At 32.6% G+C, this 18,109-nt stretch overlaps 2 protein-coding genes across 6 annotated transcripts; one reads left to right on the plus strand and one right to left on the minus strand.

The window, feature by feature from the left end:
* The first annotated feature begins 1,600 nt into the window (after nucleotides 1–1,600).
* Nucleotides 1,601–6,049, plus strand: LOC111912555 (uncharacterized). Of its 5 annotated transcripts, XM_023908291.3 has the most exons (15): nucleotides 1,604–1,924; nucleotides 2,510–2,674; nucleotides 2,776–2,892; nucleotides 2,979–3,063; nucleotides 3,148–3,256; nucleotides 3,361–3,428; nucleotides 3,509–3,634; nucleotides 3,721–4,541; nucleotides 4,635–4,841; nucleotides 4,940–5,000; nucleotides 5,088–5,201; nucleotides 5,284–5,397; nucleotides 5,479–5,559; nucleotides 5,695–5,764; nucleotides 5,862–6,049. In XM_023908291.3, exons 1-14 carry the CDS (start codon nucleotides 1,851–1,853, stop codon nucleotides 5,719–5,721), a joined length of 2,169 nt encoding a protein of 722 aa, XP_023764059.1. In that variant the 5' UTR covers nucleotides 1,604–1,850; the 3' UTR covers nucleotides 5,722–5,764; nucleotides 5,862–6,049. The 5 variants fall into 5 exon arrangements, 3 of the variants coding, with proteins under 3 accessions (XP_042751481.1, XP_023764058.1, XP_023764059.1); XM_042895547.2 differs by having other exon boundaries at nucleotides 1,601–1,924; nucleotides 2,516–2,674; nucleotides 2,979–3,256; XR_006183847.2 differs by having other exon boundaries at nucleotides 1,602–1,924; nucleotides 2,979–3,256; nucleotides 5,479–5,609.
* Nucleotides 6,050–13,144: 7,095 nt separating this feature from the next.
* Nucleotides 13,145–16,021, minus strand: LOC111912554 (uncharacterized). The gene is made up of 3 exons (XM_023908289.3): nucleotides 15,413–16,021; nucleotides 14,605–14,691; nucleotides 13,145–14,529 (listed from the first exon to the last, which is right to left on the minus strand). The coding sequence occupies exons 1-3, from the start codon at nucleotides 15,770–15,772 to the stop codon at nucleotides 13,390–13,392; spliced, it is 1,587 nt and encodes a 528-aa protein (XP_023764057.1). The 5' UTR covers nucleotides 15,773–16,021; the 3' UTR covers nucleotides 13,145–13,389.
* Nucleotides 16,022–18,109: the final 2,088 nt, after the last annotated feature.

An 18,109-nucleotide genomic window follows, 5' to 3' on the forward strand; every position in this document is an offset into this window, starting at 1 on the left:
AATACAAGTTATTAAAGAATTCATTATGCATTTCAATAAATACAAGTTGCTTTGTAAATGAGGTAACACTTTGTTTTTCATATTGAAAGGTGGGCAACATCAAATCAATGATATGTAATTTGAATAACATGTTTTATGCAACACTATGAAACATTTTTTAAAGTTTGGTATATTAATGAAACATTAAATTTTAACAATACTTTATGTTTAACAAAGTGATGTAATGTTATGAATTAATCCGAGTCGAAAAAACCGAAACAAGGCTAAAAAATGTAGAAAACAAAAAAAAACCGAAACTAAAATGCCCCCCTCAAAAAAAAAAAAAAAAAAAATACCGAATACAAAGACAATAAGACCGAAAAAAACTCGATCAAAACCAAATTGATTTCGATAACAAAACCAAAGAATATCAAAATCTATCTGAAATTTCTTTATAAATGTTTATATCACACCATGATACCGTGCAAATGGGTTATACATTATTATTTATTATGATTCCATGATAAAATCGTTCAAAAATTTAAATTAAAAAAAAAAATCATATTTCACAAAAATATTCATCCAATTTATTTGATTAAAATAAACAACTTTTTATTATAATAAAATACAATTCTATATTTTTAAATGCATCATTCATTAATATCAAACATTCTCAAAAAACTCTAATCAAACAAATGCAATAGAACTGATATGTAACTTAAAAATAAAATTTTGAATGTAAAGGGTTGTTTGTTTTCTTTAAGAAAAACCACTCCCGACCATTTTTGGTTGTGTCACGCAGTACAAGCATAACAACTGATATTTCACAAATGTTTGTTTTTTAGAAGACTTTTAACTTAAAAACTGTTGTGTGTGTGATGCGTGACGCAATACTTAATCTTTCTATTCAAACCACTTTTCACCTTATTTTAAGTTATATTATTCAACATAAATTTGTTTTAATTTTTTTTCAATAGTATTTTTATTATTTTAATAATATTACGAAGAATATTATAAACATTTCGAATGTATTTCATATAGTTTCAAAACCATTTGGTAAATTTCATATAAATATTTTTTTTGTGTTACATTATCTATAACCAGATATTAATAAATTATATAGTTAATAATTAAAATTAACAAATTTATTGAAGCTAACCGGAAAAATAACCATTGTCTTCGAAAATTTAACAAAAAAACATGTTAACTAAATTAACAATTTTATTTACTGTTATTTAACAAATATTATGCTTAATTATTTTATATAAACATCTTTTAAAATTACATCATCACATTGATCTTTATATTTTATTTACATATGATTAAACTAACTAATTTTTTATCTAGAATTATTTATTATTATTATATGATTAATTTCAATTTATTACGGTAATAACAAATATAGAATAAAGTTAATGATATCATTTTATAAAAAACAAACAACTCTAAGTGAGTTTTAAAATGAAAAACTTATCCAAATTATTTCATACCGGTAGCTCATCCAAATTGATTAATAGCTATTTAAAAAAAACGAATACAACGGGTTCGGATATTTCTGAATTTTGATTATTTAATACCAGTAACTAATAGGGTTTTAAGAAGAAAAGCTTATCCAAATTATATTCCGGATTTTTCTATTAAAAATACACAGAGGGGAGATTTGTCCCTTTGGCCTTTGTTGTACGTCATCCGGATTTAGCTTTCTGGTTTCGCTCGCTAGGGTTTCTCTTCTCAAATCTCAATCTAATCGAAGAACAGAAAAGAGAGACCAATAGGCGGTTACAACTAGGGTTCCAGTTTGTTAGATTTTTCTGCTCCCTATCTGCAACATATTTATCAATAAGAATCCTTTTGTATCTTGATTTACATGAATGGATACAAGTTCATGCCTTGATGATCTCAACACCCTCTCATCATCTTCTTTACCGTCTCAAATCCATCAAAAGTGAGATTATAGTCTTTGCCTCTTCTCAATTGTTTATAATTTGAATTCGATGGTAAATATGTCAACAGGAACATTACAGGATTGTCGATTGATTTTCCTTGTTTATATACGTGTCTTTTTTATATTACATGAATGTCCAATTTTGGTATTTAAATTGAAAAAAAAACATGATCTGTTAGGAATTTATGCACACCAACGATGCCTATTGACATATATCAGATCATTAGACGATCATAATCAGACAAATTATGCTCTCTAACTCTGTCATAAGCAGTAACGTACTAAATAAAAAATTCTGCTCGTTTGTGCTTCATATTTTGGTTGTTTGCACATTTGATTTCTTCTCAGATCAGCTTCAGATGATAATTTTGTTGTTGAATTGAACTTTGAAGTTGGCGATCTTGTATAATTTTGTTTCTTATAGGTTTCCATGTGGGTATGCTTGTAGGATTAGAATGTTATGTCTTATAATGCTTAAGCAAACGAATGATTTTCTTAATGATTCTTGGCTAGCAGAACTTTCCATATTATATTAGTAATGAATGTACTTTGATACCGGCCATCTCACATACACTTTTTTCTTAGTGATAGAAACGTGCTTCATCTGTTGGCAAGAAGGGAGATAGCTCCTAGAACAGCAAAATGCTTGCCAAAAAGGCAGTGGGGAGAAGTTTCTAATCACAAACATCAGTCATTTGTTAAACCTGAAAGTGAAAGAGTGAGGAACTCAAGACGCGAACTTCTTTCATGGTACATCTATTATTTTCTTATAATATAATTCATAATGCCTCTGAAGAAAATGAGTAGATTAGCCACAGTGTTTGATTAGTTATTTGTTTTTATGTTCCCAGGGTGGAAGCTGAGTCCTTGCGATGTTTATCAGCCAAATACTGTCCTTTGGTCCCTTCTCCTAGGTCAACCATTGCAGCAGCATTTAGTGCAGATGGGAAAATTCTTGCTTCTACTCAGTATGTTGTCAGTAGTCTTTGTTTTGTTCTTTGTGGCATTTCTTTAATTATATGTATATTGAAATCACTTGTTTTGGGATTTACAGTGGTGATCATACTGTTAAAATTATCGATTGCCAAACTGGAAAATGTGAAAAGGTGCTGAGTGGTCATCGAAGAACTCCTTGGGTGGTAAGATGCATGTGCATTACTCACCTTTATCCTTCTCTGATTCAACTGTTGAAATATGTGCTGATATTGATTGTGGTTTTACAGGTTAGATTCCACCCACTGCATCCAGAAATACTTGCAAGTGGAAGTTTGGATCATGAAGTTCGATTATGGAATGCGAATACATCAGAATGCATAGGGTCCCGTGATTTTTGTAATGTCTAATCACTTTCTTTCTCTCTTATTCCAAATAAAATAAAACATTTTCTTTTGTTAAATAGTCATTAAATATATATTCTTATATCTTATTTGTGGCAGATCGGCCTATTGCTTCAATTGCCTTCCATGCTGAAGGAGAACTTCTTGCAGTTGCTGCAGGCCATAAGGTTTTTTTTTTTTTTTTTTTGTCAAATCTAATTATTGTTTATTATTATATTGAGTGTTGACATAATCTTTGTATTTCCAGCTGTATTTGTGGCATTACAATAGCAGAGGAGAAACTTCCTCACCTACTATTGTATTAAGAACAAGACGTTCTCTTCGTGCTGTTCACTTCCATCCACATTCTGCTCCATTTTTGTTAACTGCCGAGGTAAAGTAAAAGTAAAAACACTCTTGACATGTTTTTTTAATTATTTTTTACTGATTATATGGTTGACTTTGACTTTGACTTTCCAGGTCAATGATCTTGACTCTTCGGATTCAACAATGGCACCTGCGACATCTCTTGGATATCTGCATTACCCTCCACCCGCTGTATATATGGGAAACATGCATTCCATTGATCGTCTAAGTTTAGCTGCTGAGCTTCCATTGATGCCTGTGCCTCTCTTCTGTTCTCCTGATTCAAGGCCACAACTACATATTGGAAACAGAGACAACACACAATCAGAATCATCCGATCGACTTCAAGTTCTTGCAAATGCAACAGAACTGTATGAACAAATGATGGCTTCTTCTGTTCCAACTGAAATGCAAATGGATGTCACTGAGGTACAACAACCACAACTTCCAGATGACTACAGGGAAAACGCTCCTTCCAATATGGATACTTCCGTGTCCACGGGTCGACCCACGGACGATCTGTTCAGAGAGCGTGTGTGTTGGGAGTTGCCTTTCATGCAAGGATGGCTGGTGGGTCAAAGTCAAAGTCAAAGTCAAAACCAAGCTGAACATTCTGGTAGTGGTAATAGGGGGGAGGTTGTAGAGGCTTCGTTAGTTGTACCTTATGGTACAAGGGATGTTTCTTCAAATACTGCTTCGACTTCTTCTTCTAATAGGGTGAGTGGTGTGATGAGTAATGATGGAATTGGAGGTGATAGTTTCCCTATCATTAGTAGAATACAATCTCAACTTTCTGCATCATTAAGTGCTACTGCTGCTGCTGAGTTGCCATGTACTGTAAAACTAAGAATATGGCCTCATGATTTTAAAAATCCTTGTGCTTCACTCAAGGCTGAAAAATGTCGTCTCATAATACCACATGCAGTACTTTGTAGGTAAGCTTGCTCGCATAAATCATATTCATGCCTTCAGTTACATTTACATGTAATGCTTTTGTTTGATGATATTATATATTGTTAATGTTATAGTGAAATGGGGGCGCATTTTTCACCATGTGGGAGATATCTAGCTGCTTGTGTGGCATGTGTACTTCCACAGTTTGAAGGTGATCCTGGGATATCAACACAACATAATAATAATCATCAAGAAAGGGCGGGAACATCTCCAACTAGACATCCCATTTCTGCTCGCCAAGTCATGTATGAGCTTCGGATATATTCGCTCGAGGATGCAACGTAAACTTTCAATTCCTTTTTCTATTTAGCATTTTATATTTTTTTATATATATATCTTGATTGAAAATTAATAATGGATTGATATTGATTTGATGTAGTTTTGGTACTGTACTTATTTCGAGGCCGATTAGAGCTGCTCATTGTTTAACATCTATTCAGGTAAGTAGGTTTATTTATTGTATATCTAATCTGAATAAATCTACTTTCTGTTTGAATGTAAATTAATTAATTTAAAAATGTTTGCAGTTTTCGCCAACTTCTGAACACATATTGCTTGCTTATGGTCGACGTCACAGTTCCCTTCTTAAAAGCATTGTTATTAATGGGGAGACCTCGTTATCCATTTACACAGTTTTAGAGGTTATTTTTTTTTTCTAATTTTCTATCCACATTTGTAGATTGATGGTGGTTTATTATTTAAACATATGGTTTTGGGTTTCAGGTATATAGAGTTTCAGATATGGAACTTGTGAGTGTGCTTCCGAGTGCAGAAGATGAGGTCAATGTAGCTTGCTTTCATCCTCTTGCTGGAGGTGGTCTTGTTTATGGAACCAAGGTCTGTACTTTATCTAATAAAATAAAAAATAAAAAAACTATAGTCTATATTTTTATTTTTATTATTTATTTTTGGTTGTAGGAAGGCAAACTAAGAATCCTTCAGCATGATGGTGGTCATGCGCCCAGACCTGATCACTTTTTTGAAGCAAGAGCAGTTGAGGTACAACCATAATGCATGCATACAGGTTGTCTAGACTCTAGATACTACTTGTATGTTATCTTCATTGATGACTTATCAAACAAAATTTGCTACAGAATATATAACTATTTGGTTCTGTATTTGATTATATTGTAGGTTCAGGCATATGCTTTAGAATGTTGAACATCAATATTGGGTGGTTATATTTCAGTATTTCACATCTCAGGTGCATACCATAAATCATAATCAAATATTTATTTCATATTTTCATTACACTTTTGCTTTTGTCAATTGTCAAATTGACTGTTTTTTTTTGTTGGCAGGAAGCTAAAACTGATGCAGCCAGGTGATTTTTTTTTTACCATCTTTCGTTTGTAGCCTTCCACATGTTTGAGCATTTGCTTGTATTTTAACAACTTGTTGTATACACCCATAAACTAGTCATTACAAATGGCTACATTTTGGATCAATGTAAATTATTAATTACTAGTTTGTCAACTTTTGCTATTAAGATATCTTTGTACTGCTCAAAATTGGAACTCAATCATTTACTAGTCAATCATGTTTTTATCAAAGTAGTAAAATTATGTGGTATGAAACGGTAACTTCAAATGATTAAGTCCATATAGATGATGAACTCTCAACCTCAAGGAGGAAGGACAGCACCAAATACCATAGAAAATAAATATAAACATTGAAGATGGACAAATTCATTAGCTCAATTATTGATGTAAAAAAGCATAACAATTTCTAAGCTTCTAAAAAACTAGGGTTGTGTTTGGCGTGTCACAGCTAGCTTATTTTTCGAGCTTTTTTATGTTGTTGTGTTTGGTAGGCCAAAAAATAGCTTTTAAGTTAGCTTTTTGAAAAGCTACTTAGACTAGCTTTTTAGGAGCTTTTTTAAAATTTTCCAAATACACCCCTTAATTAATTATAAAAACACATACTCCTACATGTCCTTTTATGTAATTTTATATATTTCAGCTAGTTTACCAAATGTTATTTTTTTATCAGCTAACTTTTCAGTTATCAGCTAGTTTTTTATTTAACAGCTAACTTTTCAGCTATCAGCTAGTACGCCAAATATAGCCTAGGTTATAAATCGACATCTAATTTTCATGTAAGATGTCATGTCATTTCTTTTAAAGCCACGTAGGCTAGTTAACTGGTACTGAAAAGCTTACCGGTTACAAACTATCATTTTAGTCATTATCATAACATAAAATGGTTTATTAAATAAAAACATAGTGATTTTTTCGTACATTGAAAGATAATAGGTTGTGATTTTTTTAAGACCACCTAGTCTAGGTAACTTTACCTACTATCAAGGGTTTGCCATTTACAAATAATTATTTCAGGCATTATAACAAAATGATTTTATTGTGCGAAATAGTAATATAATAATTTTTCCACGATTTAAATGAATAATAAGTTGAGTTTTTCTATGGTTTTCCCAATTTCGTATTATATAATTATTTCAATTTTTTGTAACCAATCATCTTATATCATACATACTTATAAAGCTAGCATTTTTTCTTGAATCTCATGCATTTGAAACCCCATTTTTTAACTTCCTTTCACCACATTCATTTGAAACTCCCATGACTTTTCAATTTCTTTACAATAATATTATAAATAATTTAAATAATGTTTTATAAACAAGAAAGGGTATTTTATTACAATGTTTTCATCCCACATCAATGGTGAGAGTAAACAAGAGAATGTTTCCTCTTCTATAAATAGAAAAGGTTGTGAAATGTTTCAAAGGGACCAAACCATGAGAACTTCCTCTCATGCCTACCTTTGTAGGATTTTGAAGGTATTATTTGGTGAGATTGTCTATATTGGCAAGTGTCCAGTTAACTTTTAGAATTCCAAAAATGTTTTTGAACCGAATTTGTTCAGGTTTAAACCATGTTTTAGTTAGAAAAAAAATTATGTAGTTGAGTATATTGAGTTGAACCGGAGCTGGATCAATTTGGACCGATAAAAGAATCATTTTTCTTTCACAACAAACATTTGAAACTCCTATGATTTTTCAAATTATTTCTAATAATATTATAAATAAGTTACATAATTTTATATAAATATAAAAAAGCATCTACCTAAACCTAAAATTATAAATGTTTGAAAAATCACTTTGATTCAAAAAAACGAAATATATACAAACCGGGTTTCACTAGAAAAAAATATATATATATGTAGTTTGGTTTATTTAGTTGAATCGGTCCGAGTTTGATCTATTTGAACCATAAAAGAAGCATTTTCCTTTCACTACATACATTTGAAACTCCCATGATTTTTCAAATTGTTTCCAATAATATTTTAAAAAAGTTACATAGTGTTATATAAATATAAAAAACATCTACCTAAAATAAAATTATAATTGTTTGAAAATTCGATTTGATCAAAAGCACGAAATATATACGCATATTATATTTTATAAATGAATTCTTTTTATAATGAACTTTTGAATCTTGAAAATACATATAAACAAACTTTCTATATTAAATACCTAACTGAATTTATGATTTTAGAATTGAACAAAAAGTTATTCAATAAGAACTTACTTTTTTGGATAGCAACTTACGAGATTATAGAAAAATGAAACTATTGAACAATAAAGAAAGGGTAAACAAGAGAAATGGTGTTTTACTAAATAAGTTGAATAATGTTTTATTAACAAGAAAGTGTGTTTATTACAATGTCTTCATCCCACATCGATGGTGAGAGTAAACAAGAGAACGTTTCCTCTTCTATAAATAGGAAATGTTGTGAAATGTTTCAAAGGGACCAAACCATGAGAACTTCCTTATGCCTACCATTTTAGGATGTTGAGGGTATTATTTAGTGAGATTGTCTTTATTGGCAACTGTCTATTTAAGTTTTAGAATCCCGAAAATGGTTTTGAATAAGATTTTTTTAGGTTCAAACAGAGTTTCAGTTGAAAAACCGTTATGTAGTTTGGTATATTGAGTTGAATCGGTTTGAGTTTGATCAATTTGGACCGATAAAGGAAGCATTTTCTTTTCAACACATACATTTGAAACTCCCATGATTTTTCAAATTGTTTATAATAATATTATAAATAAGTTACCTAAACATAAAATTATAATTGTTTGAAAAATAAATTTGATTCAAAAACACAAAATATATACAAACCGGGTTTCAATAGAAAAAATATTATGTAGTTTGGTATATTAAGCTGAATCGGTCCGAGTTTGATCAATTTGGACCGATAAATTAAGCATTTTCCTTTCACCGCATACATTTGAAACTCCCATGATTATTCAAATTGTTTATAATAATATTATAAGTTACATAATGTTATATAAATATAAAAAAATCTACCTAAACATAAAATTATAATTGTTTGAAAAATCACTTTGATTCAAAAACACGAAATATATACTCGATTATATTTTATAAATGAATTCATTTTATAATAACATTTTGAATCATGAAAATACATATAAAAAAACTTTCTATATTAAGTACCTAACTGAATTTATGATTTTAGGATTTAACAAAAGTTATTCAATAAAAACTTGATTTTTTATAGCAACTTACAAGATTACTGAAAAATGGAACTATTGAACAATAAATTTTTTGGACAACGTATTATTTTTATTATTTAATATTTTATTTAACAAAATGAAATTATTGGCAAATAAAGAAATGAGTTTAATTAAAATGTCTTCATCACACATTGATCGTGAGAGTAAACAAGATAATGTATTCTCCTCTATAAATAGGAAAGATTGTGAAATATTTTAAAGGGATTAAGCCATGAGATCTTCCTTGCATATAACTTTGTAGGACGTTGAGTGTATTCTTTGGTGAGATTGTCTTTGTCGACAAGTGACCAATTAAATTTCATAATTTCGAAAATGATTTTGGACCGTATCTTTTAGATTTGGATCGAGTTTAATAAGGATCTGAGTGTCTACTGACTGAGTTAGGCAAACCCGCTTCCATTGGAGGCCGAGTTTAAGTAACATGTCGAATATTTGGTTATGTTAGCCAAGTTTTACATCCCTGCATGTAATACAATTTGAAGTTTTAACCTTATAAAAGACGTCACTATTATAATATGCTCTATATAATTATGGTAATATTTATGATTCAAAACATTTTTTTTACTATTTAAGATAAAAAGTTGTCTCTATTATCATATGTTGTACACAATGATAAAATTTAAGATAGATAAAAAGATGTCTCTATTATCGTATTTTCTACATAATGATAATATTTAATATAAACGTTTTAATTTAATATGAAATTATTATTTAATAGATAACAATAACGATTTATTTATTTTTAATTTTTTTTTCTGTTTTAATCATATAACTTTGTATATGCAAAACAACTTCAAGTTCCAACCTTATCTCTTATAATATAGTTCAACATAATAACAATACTAAAAACCATTTTATATATTTTTTTGAAATTATTATTTAATTGTTAATAACAATGATTTACTTATTTTTAATATAAAATATTTTTTATATCCACGCAACGCGCGGGCATTCGCCTAGTATTTATATATTGTTGGTTTTATGAAATCTACAGACCATGTTTATTGTCATTAAATAACCATCAAACGTATTCTATTATATTAAAAAGGGTATGAACTATTCTTTTTTCATTCTTTCCCTACGTTATAGAAGGCCTAACATGTTAATTTTTATCTTTCCTCCGTTGACAATTTATATTTGTATCTAAATTGTATTTACATGACCGTTAAAATGAATATGATGAATTCACATATCATTTCAAGTAAATACAGACATTCACATTAGAATCTAGTAAATTCAGATGTGAATTTAAATAAACCTATTTATTTATTATGGAGTATTTTTTTTGGAATTGTTGCTTTTATGTTCTATATTTTGATTCCATTACAATTTAATAGGAAAAATGACTTATCAGCTCAATGAAGTTTCCAAACTGTTCAAAAAACTCAAATCATGTTTTATTTGTTCAAGAAAATCCAACGAACTTAATATTTTGTCTAAAAAATCTCAACTAAGTTACTCTTTTGTTCAATTCTATGGAAGTCAAAGAAGAGAAAAAAATGACGTAACTTATTACCATATCGGTAAAATGACATGTAAGACCAACGGAGTTTCCAAATCGTTCAAAAACCCCCAATCATGTTTTGTCTGTGTTGGAACCTAAAAGTGAACCTCTAGCAATCCTAAGATTGTCTTCCGAAGTACTTGTGTTCCGAAACAAAAATGGTCCTGAGTCAAATGAGAAGAGTGGTCCAGAATCTGTCCGGACCGGAAGAGTAGAAGATGAGAAGCTGAAGGCATTCCAGAATGATTCTCATGCCTCATTATGGATGTTGATCCAGAGTGAATGTATTTTGTCTTTATGCATTTATTAAAGTTTATCTTTGTATTGATGAGACATTTCATAGGACTTAGACTTTTGTAATATTAGACAATCAGAATATCAGAAACATTTCTATTGTCCAGTCCTATGTAAGTTTACTAGTTCATTCATTGTAACCTTCACTCCTATTTATAGGAGATTTCAATGCAAAGTCAAAGACGGACCATTCACTCAACTTTTGGCTTTTACTAAGTTATTTCTAATCTCTTTCAAACATTCTTCTTGTTCTTCATTTATTAGCTTTACCTTGATCATTTATTCTCGTTCTTCATTTATGACTTGATCATTCACTCAAGGTTTGAGTTCTCAAACCTTGTCCCTGCGCATCATCTATTTTGTTCTCTCAGTCTGTTCAAAAAACCTCAACGAACTTAACATTTTGAACAAACAAAACATGATTGAGGTTTTTTGAACGGTTTGGAGGTTTTGTTTAACCTTTTTAGACAAAATGTTAAGTTCTTGAACATACAAAACATGATTGAGGTTTTTTGAACGGTTTAGAAATTTCGTTAGACTTGTAACTCATTTTCCCCAATTTAATACATCATAAACACATTTCTTTCATTTTAGAACAACTTCGGTACTTATTGTGCTTTATTCATTTCTTTAAGATATTTCATTCATTGTAGAGCAACTTCGTCATTTATTGTGTTTTATTCATTTCTTTAAGACGATTTTTACGTTTTGGACAAGACTAATACATAGACATGCGTGCATACTCCTTGAGTAAATAATAAAGCAAAGAAAAAAGCAAAATAAAGTGACGAAAGAAATCGTGTGTGCTATTAAAGTTACTTTCAGGGGCGGAGCTATCATGTATCAATGTGTCACCTATTTTTTAAATTTTATTTAACATCTATAATAAACACTTTAGGGCATACTTTGCAAAAAAATTAGGACCTACCTTATAGTATTGGACAAAATAGAAAAAAAATGATGAAAGATTTATATTTAAATTTGAGCAAATGGTTCATGTTTATAAAAAAACTATCTCACATCGGATATAAATATAAAGAGATGTAATTGTTTGATGTTATAAAAAATAAAGATGAATGGTTACACGGACACTTGAAAAAAAATACAACTTCTTTAAGAAATGTTTATTGTAAGTGGGCTGTTTAAAAGGAAAAGAGACTCAATCGCGCAAAGTGATTTTTTTTCTTTTTCCAAAAATCCCGATTTAGATGTCAAGTATGTCGTTTTTTACTGGTTTTAAGGAGTGACAGTTCGGGTGAACTGTATTTTGCAAATAGGCTAGTTTTTACTGGCTCAACTTGTCACTTTTTCGTTTTTATATTCTGGATCGTTAATGCTTATATTCAATGTCGTGTAGCATAGGAAAAAACATGTAATGTAAATCCTGGCGTTGATGTATGAACTTTGATCAAGTGATGTTGTCGGTTGACACTTCTTGATAGCATGTATATCACCACCCACTAGCATGATGCCTTGTTACGTCGTTACACGACTTGTACAAAAAAATCACCGTCCATATTTGGATAAAACAAAATCAATTTAAAATTAAATTACACTTACCTATAAATATAGACCAATTCAATACAATTATATAATAATCTCCCACTACAATCCTTAATTCTATTATCTATTAGCCAATTCTTTTCTCTACTTTCTGATAGCCAAACACCGAGGAACAAAACTCAAACACATCATCTAACCGAAACCCAAACTCCTCAAACCGAGATTAATCGTTCGTGCCAAACACAACACCTCAACAATTCCAACAAAAAGATTCACATAGTGGTAGCTTCATGAGTATCAGCAATTCAACATCAAAAACCTTCTCCAAAATCCTTTCAACAAAACTTGTTCCAACAACCCTATCAACAAAACATTTTCCAACAACCAATCACATTCCCATAATCCAACGACAAGAAATTCCCTTTCAACCGGCTAACCCCCAAGTTGAGCTTGAGTTGGTATTGGATTTGCAACCGGGTAAACACGACAGTCCAAATAACCTAAAGCTTCTAATAAAAAAAAAAGAACAAAAAAACCAAGACGACACATAAAGGCCCTAAAAATTGGTTGAAAGTTGAGGAAACCACATCAGCACATGCTTAGGTATCCATCTCCCAAGATAACATTACCCTCCAACCACCTAACCTAAAATGGTTTTTGGGATCAAATATGAACAAAAGCTAATCGACCGCCTAAAGCAGTGAAATGGAATATGAACAAAAGCTAATAATATAAACAATTTGCACTAAAATTACTAAGATGGATGAGATTACATGCAACATAACTAAATAAATACATGAAAACACAAAAACAAGTTGAACTAAACCCAAAAATGGGCAAAAAAAAAAAACAGAGCAATAAAAGAAGCAACATCCACCAGTCATCAGTCAAATCCTCCTCCAAAGTCCAAACAAAGCATGAATGCTTTCACCACTCTCTGCCAAGCAAAAAAATCACACGGGAATCAAAGGCCTAAAAGTCGAAAATGGGGCCCGTGTCGATAAATGAAGAATCAGAGGAGAAGTCGGTCAACCCGTATGACCCATGAGCACCATCTATGAACCCTGGTTCAACAGGCTGGTTATCAAAAATCCAATCATACCGATAGTCACCTAACCCACCCCCACCAGGGCCCGCCAAAAGCGATGACGGGTCGGGTTCAACCGTAGCAGCAGACTGTTGGGTCGCGGGCCAACTGAGCCCATTATCCATTGCTTGAGTTCCTTGATCGGGCAAACTCTGGGCGGTATAATCGGAAACAGAAATTGACGGGTTATCTACACGGGTTTGAGAAGGAACAGGCTGACCTGCTGGATAACTTGGCTGACCGGATGTCGGGTCGGGTCGGGAAGATGACGGTCGGTAAACCAGGCTAGAATTTACTTGAGATTGAACATTATTAGGGTTTGAGTGACAGCGAGTTGAGAATTGAGGTTGGAGGGGCCATTGTTGATGATTGATTAATGGATTTACAGTTGGCGAAGTGGATGTGGATGTGTGAGGGGGATAAGAAACCGGAGTGTTGTTGACCACGTTTGGTTGTAAAGATCTTGAATACGCGGGGTAGTTTTGGTGTCTATTGGGATTTCCAGAATTACCCCTGTGTGGGTGTGGAGCGTACGGGTGGTGCCGGTTGGGTGTGGGTGTGGGTGTGGCCCCCCCAACCGAACCTGTTCTTTTAAATACCGGCACGTGAAGCTGAGTGCCATGTTGTCCCTTACTAATACTACCCCCATGTCTTGTAAGCAAATATTGAGAAACCAAATCTGGATGTAATTTGTTCCTTGATGGAAAAACGGGTCTTCGAATTTGGTTCATCACATTTGGGTGTCGAAGGTTAGCCGATAGGTGGCGTGCACGGATCGACCCGGACCTTGGTGGCTGAACCATCTGCAGTGTTGGTGTCGGTGGTGGTGGGTGCAGCCCATTAAAGAGTGCCATGTCAGCAACCTTAGGAACGGTTTGTTGGACAGCTTTACTACCATTTTTGGCGTTTTTCCTCTCGTGTTTCCATAACTCATCTTTATCAGTGGCATGACAATGGTCCATAGGTGCACTGCCATTGCCCCAATACACACATGGAGCAAGTGAGTCACAAACATAACAGTAGCACTGAAATTCAAATGAAATGGTAGAGATCAAAAGGGCATAATGGTAATTTTTGGAATTTTTCGGATTAGGAATTACCTGGTCACAGTGGCTTTGATTTGGAGTAGTGGAAAAAGGGAATTTGATGCAAAGGTGTCTTGGATGTGGATAATCTCGACATGCAACCTGCAAATATATAAAGTAACATACTAAGGAACAGATAAATCATTCATTCGTGATCAAAATCATTATCATCATAATATAAATTCGCATACATTCATGCAGTTGGTATTGTTAGAGAAATTTACACAAACTTTTCTACCAAAGATTAAACAATGCCAAAAGAAATTTACACTCTCAAAACTTCCTATAAGCATGCAATTGAGGTTGTAAGCATGTCAAAGTTAACCCATTAATAAAAAAGGATACTTAAGGTCACCATCCATGAATATTGTAAACAATCAAGAACCCTTCTTTCGCCTCAATTCCAACATTTTTCCACCAATGATAAAGCCAAAAAACTTTCAACAAAGAACCAACTAGAGAATACATATAACAAATAATCTTTAATAGAAACCTAATGAATGATACAGAATGTTCTTTGCAATTTAAGAGTCCTTTATAAAATTGTAAACATTCCATGGATTAAACCCGAGAAACTTTCAATCCTGTTTCCTACGGCATTATCATGTCCCATATCATCTTTCTTATTATATACAAACTAAAAGCGAAAAACTTTCTGCAATTCAGGAAAGAACCTTCTAAACAACTTCAAAATCATACGTCGCAACAAGCAAATAATCCCTCGACTAAAGTTACCTTATTTGACATCAATGAAAATGCCAAAGCATATTATCAAAAAACTAAAGAAGTGATTTTAGAACCATGGAAATAGTAAAATTCTAACCTGTCCTTTTTCGCTAACAACAACTATATCATCGGAATCATCTTCGCCGTTGCTGGGATTATCGTTCCGGACTTCCACGGGCTTGTCGGGGTCTTTATCAAGAATCACACAATCATCGTCCAAATCAACTAAAGAATTCTTCAATTTCGATTTCTTAACCGGTTTTTCAGACGGGGAAACCTCACTTACAACCACCACTTCGTCCGAATCATCACCGGAATTACCCTTATTTACCTCGTCTAGAAGTTCTGCTAACCAATCAACGTCGTCACCGCCGTCGGCAATTCCTCTTCCATCATAATCATTCCATCCAACATCCTCATCGGAGCTTATTTCCAGCACCACGGCGTTCGGATCCATCGCAACTTTTCATTAAAAACTCTGAGAAATTCCTCACAGCGACTTGAAAATAGCGAAAAAGTAAAAAAGAAAAAAAAAAAAGAGTGAATATTTGGGAGGGTTTCGGTAGCTTCAATTAATTTTCGATAAGAAAAATGGATCGATCGAATAATTTCAACTGTAAACGATAAAATAAGCCCCAAAATGAAGAAAAAACCCTAGTTGTTTCGAAGAGTTGAACTTTCGTACCACACAGAGACTTTTGGGGGTCATTGAGTCGTGAACTCGTTCGACTGAGTTGAATAACTGTTTGACGCGCCTTGGGCAGAATCGTCATTTACATTTTACACCCCTTGTAATACAAGGGGTGTAAAATGTAAGAGACGACAAAAATTAGGCAAGAATGGCTACATTTTGAAATATTATTTACAATGAAGTCCCTTTCAGCTGTTTAATTGTTATATACACCCCTTGTATTTTTAAACCAATGTCCAAAAGAAGCCATTGTTTTAAGTGATGAGTCCATTTATATATATATATATATATATATATATATATATATATATATATATATATATATATATATATATATATATATATATATATATATATATATATATATATATATATATATATTAGTTGTGCGTGTGTGCAATGTGTTTGTTTCTTGTGTTACCGTCTTTAACATCCCATCAATAGCAACATGTTGTCTATTTCCATTGCTTTCTTTTCATCCTTCTTCTTTATTAGTTAAGAAATTCCATAAAATAACCTGTGAGCATTGTATATGTGAACTAATAAAATATACATACCTGAAAATGACAAGAGTTAAGAAGTTAGAGCTCTATGGTAGAGTCGTGCTAAAAGTGTATTATAAAATAGAAGTTAATATAAAGAATAAAGTAGGAAATGAGATTTGTAAAGTCTCGGTTTTCAGAATAAAATTTTCAATTTTTAATTAAGTAAAATACCCCTTTCGATAAAACCAAAAACCATGAATACATTTGTTTCAACAACCAATCATTGAAAATCAGCGTATAATAACAATGAAGAAACACAAAATACAAAATTTGATGATGAGTGTGTATAGTCATGCTTTCGCCTTCCCTCGAACCCCAAAAGTATTTGAAACATTTAATCCGTTAATGTAAGCGAAAACTTAGTGAGATCCCCAAAATACTACATACAACAATATACAAACAGACACGCAACCAAGGCTCTCAACACCCAAGACCGATCCACAAAACAAGCATATATATTCTAGGGTCACAACACTTTAGTTGATCCATCAAACAAGCATAGAGATTCTAGTGTCTAGACTCACACCACTTAATGTTGATATTGTCATCAACTCATTTGAAACCCAAAAATAATAACATAAAGTTTTCGGTTTTTGATTAATAAATCGTTAATACATATTATTTCCATAAAACCAAGGTAGTCAAGATTTAGCAACACATCATCAAATCAGAGTAAATCACAGAATGAACAAACATGTTGTGTGTGCTCAATAATCATCCCAAGCTCTTCCATTTGAAAATCGAAGTACCTGAAACATAAACTGAAAACCGTAAGCACAAAGCTTAGTGGGTTCCCCAAGATACCCCATACCATACATAACTAAGCACATAAAGGCCCTTACCCCAATGAGTGTAACGGGCTCTGCCCACAATCGCATCTCGGGCCCCGCCCACTAAGATACGGGCCCCACATACACTCATATGACGGGCCCCACCCAACATACAAACACATAATCCTACCATACATGCGATAATCACAAAGATAATATCATACAATACAGTCGTCGGATTCTGGCCGGCATCGAGCCCCGCTCGACATACATACCAATACATACACATGCAAAAGTCACGCAGACATCTAGCTACCTAACATGTAATGCCCAGTTCCCGGTACGTATTTTAATTTAAGTTTTTGTATTTTTACTCTGGGGCTCGACGAGTTGCAGGCCTAACTCGTCGAGTAGATGTGAGTTTTGGGACATGGGTGGAAGAGTCTACTCGCCGAGTCAGAAGCCCCGACTTGGCGAGTAGACCTATCTGGATGAAACCCTAAATTTGAGGGTTTGCACCCTATTTAAACACATTAAGTGGCTTCCACCCCAGCCTCCATCACCCTCAGACCCCATTCTCGAAACCCTAATCAACTGTGAGTGTTCTTGAGCTATTTTGGTGCCATTTTTGTGATTTGAAGCTTGGAGAAGGCAGGAAAGGCTTGGAGGTTCAAGAAGAAGGCAATAGATCCAGAGTCTTGGTTGCATTTCTAGCTTGTTTGAGGTAAAAGCTTCAACCTTGACTTCCCATTTGTTAGATCTTCTTTAGGACTTGAATCTTGTCATTT

This window comes from Lactuca sativa, chromosome 5 (genome assembly GCF_002870075.4).
Source record: "Lactuca sativa cultivar Salinas chromosome 5, Lsat_Salinas_v11, whole genome shotgun sequence".
NCBI lineage: Eukaryota > Viridiplantae > Streptophyta > Magnoliopsida > Asterales > Asteraceae > Lactuca > Lactuca sativa.

Coding starts and splice junctions, on each gene's coding strand:
- LOC111912555 (XM_023908290.3), top strand. CDS start 1,851: ATGGATACAAGTTCATGCCTTGATGATCTCAACACCCTCTCATCATCT. Junction 2,893..2,978: donor AAAATTCTTGCTTCTACTCA/GTATGTTGTCAG, acceptor TGGGATTTACAG/TGGTGATCATACTGTTAAAA. Junction 4,842..4,939: donor TATTCGCTCGAGGATGCAAC/GTAAACTTTCAA, acceptor GATTTGATGTAG/TTTTGGTACTGTACTTATTT.
- LOC111912554 (XM_023908289.3), bottom strand. CDS start 15,772: ATGGATCCGAACGCCGTGGTGCTGGAAATAAGCTCCGATGAGGATGTT. Junction 14,692..15,412: donor TTGTTAGCGAAAAAGGACAG/GTTAGAATTTTA, acceptor ATATATTTGCAG/GTTGCATGTCGAGATTATCC. Junction 14,530..14,604: donor ATCAAAGCCACTGTGACCAG/GTAATTCCTAAT, acceptor TTTGAATTTCAG/TGCTACTGTTATGTTTGTGA.